The sequence below is a fragment of the Temnothorax curvispinosus genome, unplaced genomic scaffold (assembly GCF_003070985.1).
Source record: "Temnothorax curvispinosus isolate PA1 unplaced genomic scaffold, ASM307098v1 QBEX01012955.1, whole genome shotgun sequence".
NCBI classification, from domain to species: Eukaryota; Metazoa; Arthropoda; class Insecta; order Hymenoptera; family Formicidae; genus Temnothorax; species Temnothorax curvispinosus.
This window is the reverse complement of record NW_020222735.1, coordinates 930-4,301: the sequence shown is the minus strand read 5'-3', so window position 1 is coordinate 4,301 and position 3,372 is coordinate 930. Positions and strand designations below refer to the sequence as shown.

Genomic DNA, 3,372 nt, shown 5'->3' with positions numbered 1-3,372 from the left:
GTGTTAGTCTCCATACCAGTAGAAACATGGCAAAGATATCTCATAATGGAATTGGCTCTATTTACTTTTCCTCTTATCTCCTGTGTTTGCCGATGGAAAGTCAAACCACTATCCAGCCAGATTCCTAGGAATTTAGCCTCACCACTATTATACACCTTGGTTCCCTGTATATTGATAAACAGGTTCTTATCCACGTAACCGCTCCTGGAAAATTCCACCAGTACCGTCTTCTTCGGTTCGAGTGCCAAACCAATCAACATAAGTCTTTCAGCGATTACGTTAACGGCACGCTCCAATAGTTCACGATTCCTTCTTCTACTAATCCCAGATACATACAGACCAATATCATCGGCAAACTCTACTGCCTCCACTCCCTCCGGCAACTCCGCGCACAAACCCTGCGTGAATAGAGAATACATGATAGGGCTAAGAACCGCGCCCTGCGGGAGCCCTCCGTAAACAAGGCGATCCACGTATTCTTGAGAATTTATAGTAAATCTCACCCTTCTACAGTATAGCCATTTACTGATGAATCTAGCAATGTTTACAGGACATTGAAGCGCCACCATCATGCTTGTCCATCATGATCCAGTAATTCACACAGTTATACGCCGCAGATACATCCAAAAAGGCTGCCAGGGCATATTCGTTAGAACAAATAGAGGCACGTATATCCGCCGTAATGCGTGCAAGGTTATCGGCACAAGATTTACCCCGTCTAAATCCGTTCTGTGATTTGCTAAATTTATCCTCGTTCTCCGCCCACCACATTAGTCGTTCATTAATGAGTCTCTCCATCAGTTTGCCTACACAAGATGACAATGAAATAGGTCGCACCTTCTCTCGTCCTGGTTTGTCAATAAATATAACCTGATACAGTTGCCAATTCTCCGGGAGGACTCCCGTTCGCCATACAGAATTGAATAGCTGTAAAAGGCACTCCCTACCTGAATCCGGCAAGAGGCGTAACATCTTGTATTCCACGCCATCCAGCCCCGGTGCAGAGTCTCTCCTGGCCATAGTTATAGTCCTATCCAGCTCCGCCCTCAAAAAAGGGGTATCAAACTCACCGCTAGCTCTCATGAAGTTATTATAAGGTTTGTGACCGACAGTAGGGGGGGACAAGCTGTCCGTCGTTCTCCTAATTTCCGATTCTCTGTCAATGGACTGCCATTTATTCCAAGTAACGTTATTCCTGGCCTTCTTAAATATACGGATAGTCCTCTAGACATATCCAGGGTCCGTAAATTTGTTTATTCCCTGGCAAAATTCCATGAAATTTTCTTTCTTCTTCTCGTTGAGAGTCTTTTTAGCCAACGCACGGCACCTTTTGTATTCAACCCAGGAGTGAATGGATTTATGTTTCCTAAAAGCAGAAAGAGCAGATTTCCTATTCCCGATCACCTCATCGCATTTCGCATCCCACCATCTATGGGATCTCTTGTTTTTATTTGGCTCCTTATTTTTTATGGTTATTGTTTTTCTTCCTGAAGCTCTGGCAATACCATTCTTGAGAATCTCTATAAATGCCTTGTAGTAAAAATCAATATTAGAATCAAGAGTAACCGTATTCGTTACTGAAAATGTTTCAAAGTCCTTAGAGATTAATTCACGATATCGCTCCCAGTCCGTTCTTTTGGTGGAAAGCCGATTAGTTACCCAGGTAGCAGACAGTCGTCATAATGACGTGATTCTTACGTCATTTTATGACGTATGTTACGTCATTTATTCCTAAAGTTTAACGTAAAAATGACGTATTTTTCACGGTCCTAAGTCACATCCCAACGACGTCATTTTCTGACGTTTTATTGACGGCAAAAATAGGTCCAATGTACGACATACCGGTTTCTAGAAATGTTTTTTATGAAATTAAAATTTTAAAATGTCTACTTGATAAACGTTTATAAAAAAATGTTCTTTTTCTTTATCTAAGAAAAAAAAAGCTTTTTAACTGTTTCGTTACATGCCATGTGCGTATAGCCGCTCTCAAGGCGGTCACCCATCCTAGTACAGTACCGCGTCCGAGTCGCTTGACTTCGATGATCCAGTGGACAGTGACGATCTTCTCACCCTGATGCTTCCCTATTAACTGTACTTGTCTATAACAGGTACATCTTTAAAGTGGTAAAAAATCTTGTAATGATATCTTCTTAATAGTTATAACACTGCATGAAATAGTTGTCATAAAACTATAATTACACACGCAACTAGATCCACTTATACCATAAATTCACAACGTCAATCATAAAGTTACGAAACACTTTATAAATGTAGGAATATTCCTGTGAAAAATATGTCATTTTTACGTCAAACTTTAGGAATAAATGACGTAACATGCGTCATAAAATGACGTAAGAATCACGTCATTATGACGACTGTCTGCTACCTGGGTAGTCAATTAAACGTCTATATAATGTCATTTTACAAAGTCTTTTTAACGTATTAAAACATGACGTTAAATATACGTCACTTAATCGACGAATGACGTTACTGACCAATTATGACCAAATATTGACGTCAAAATGACGAGTGCTTGCTACCTGGGTAGTTTTCTATAAATTTGTGTCTGTCGATCAATTCGAAAACACAATGGAAAATGATCGCTTCCCCAATTATAATCCTCCTGACTGCACTCCATCACATCAATCAAGCTCACAGAGCCAAACAAGAGATCCAGGTTGGAGTCACGCTGACCACTGTAGCCTAGTCGTGATTTCGTGTCCACGTTCATACACAGTAAATCATTTTCGTTCATAATATCCAACAGAGTGTCCCCACTCTCATTGGTTGAATCACAATTCCAGAGAGTATTATGCGCGTTGAAATCTCCAAGAATAATAACATTCTCTCCAATACTCCGCAAGGAGTTGAACACTGCCCGAAAATCCTGTCTAGCAATAGCCTTTCTCGGGTGTCTGTAAACAGCTACCAAATTAAAGTTATGATTCAAATTCTTTGTTTCAATACAAACTATATCATACCCAATCGGAGGAGCCACGATGGGGACAACATCAAAATTCATATGTGAACAAATTGAGATTGAGACTCCATCGCTACCCAAGAGGTTATCACTATTCAAAGTTCTGAATCCAGGGAAATAGACCTGGCTGCGTTCCGAACATTTTGTTTCCGTAAGGACCACTATATCGTAGTCCATGACTCTCTTAGATAACTCTTGCTTACGGCCTCTGAAACCCTGGCAATTCCATAACAATAAACTGAATTATTCCGTCAAATGGGAAGACAAAGTTTCCCTCTCGTTGTTCATCTGTGTTTCATATTCCATCTCGACAGTCTCACTGGGTCGCTGAGGACTCCCTTCTAATTGTCCACGTACATACATTCGCTTGAGTGCCTCAATCAAAAGGCTTT

At 40.7% G+C, this 3,372-nt stretch overlaps 1 protein-coding gene across 2 annotated transcripts; it reads right to left on the bottom strand.

Annotated features, from left to right (window-relative positions):
* Positions 1 to 432: 432 nt before the first annotated feature.
* LOC112462930 lies at positions 433 to 2,838 on the bottom strand. Of its 2 annotated transcripts, none has more exons than XM_025029027.1 (3): positions 2,695 to 2,838; positions 948 to 1,366; positions 433 to 848 (listed from the first exon to the last, which is right to left on the bottom strand). In XM_025029027.1, exons 2-3 carry the CDS (start codon positions 1,081 to 1,083, stop codon positions 535 to 537), a joined length of 450 nt encoding a protein of 149 aa, XP_024884795.1. In that variant the 5' UTR covers positions 1,084 to 1,366; positions 2,695 to 2,838; the 3' UTR covers positions 433 to 534. The 2 variants fall into 2 exon arrangements, with proteins under 2 accessions (XP_024884795.1, XP_024884793.1); XM_025029025.1 differs by lacking the exon at positions 2,695 to 2,838 and adding an exon at positions 1,579 to 1,876.
* Between the last annotated feature and the right edge of the window lie 534 nt (positions 2,839 to 3,372).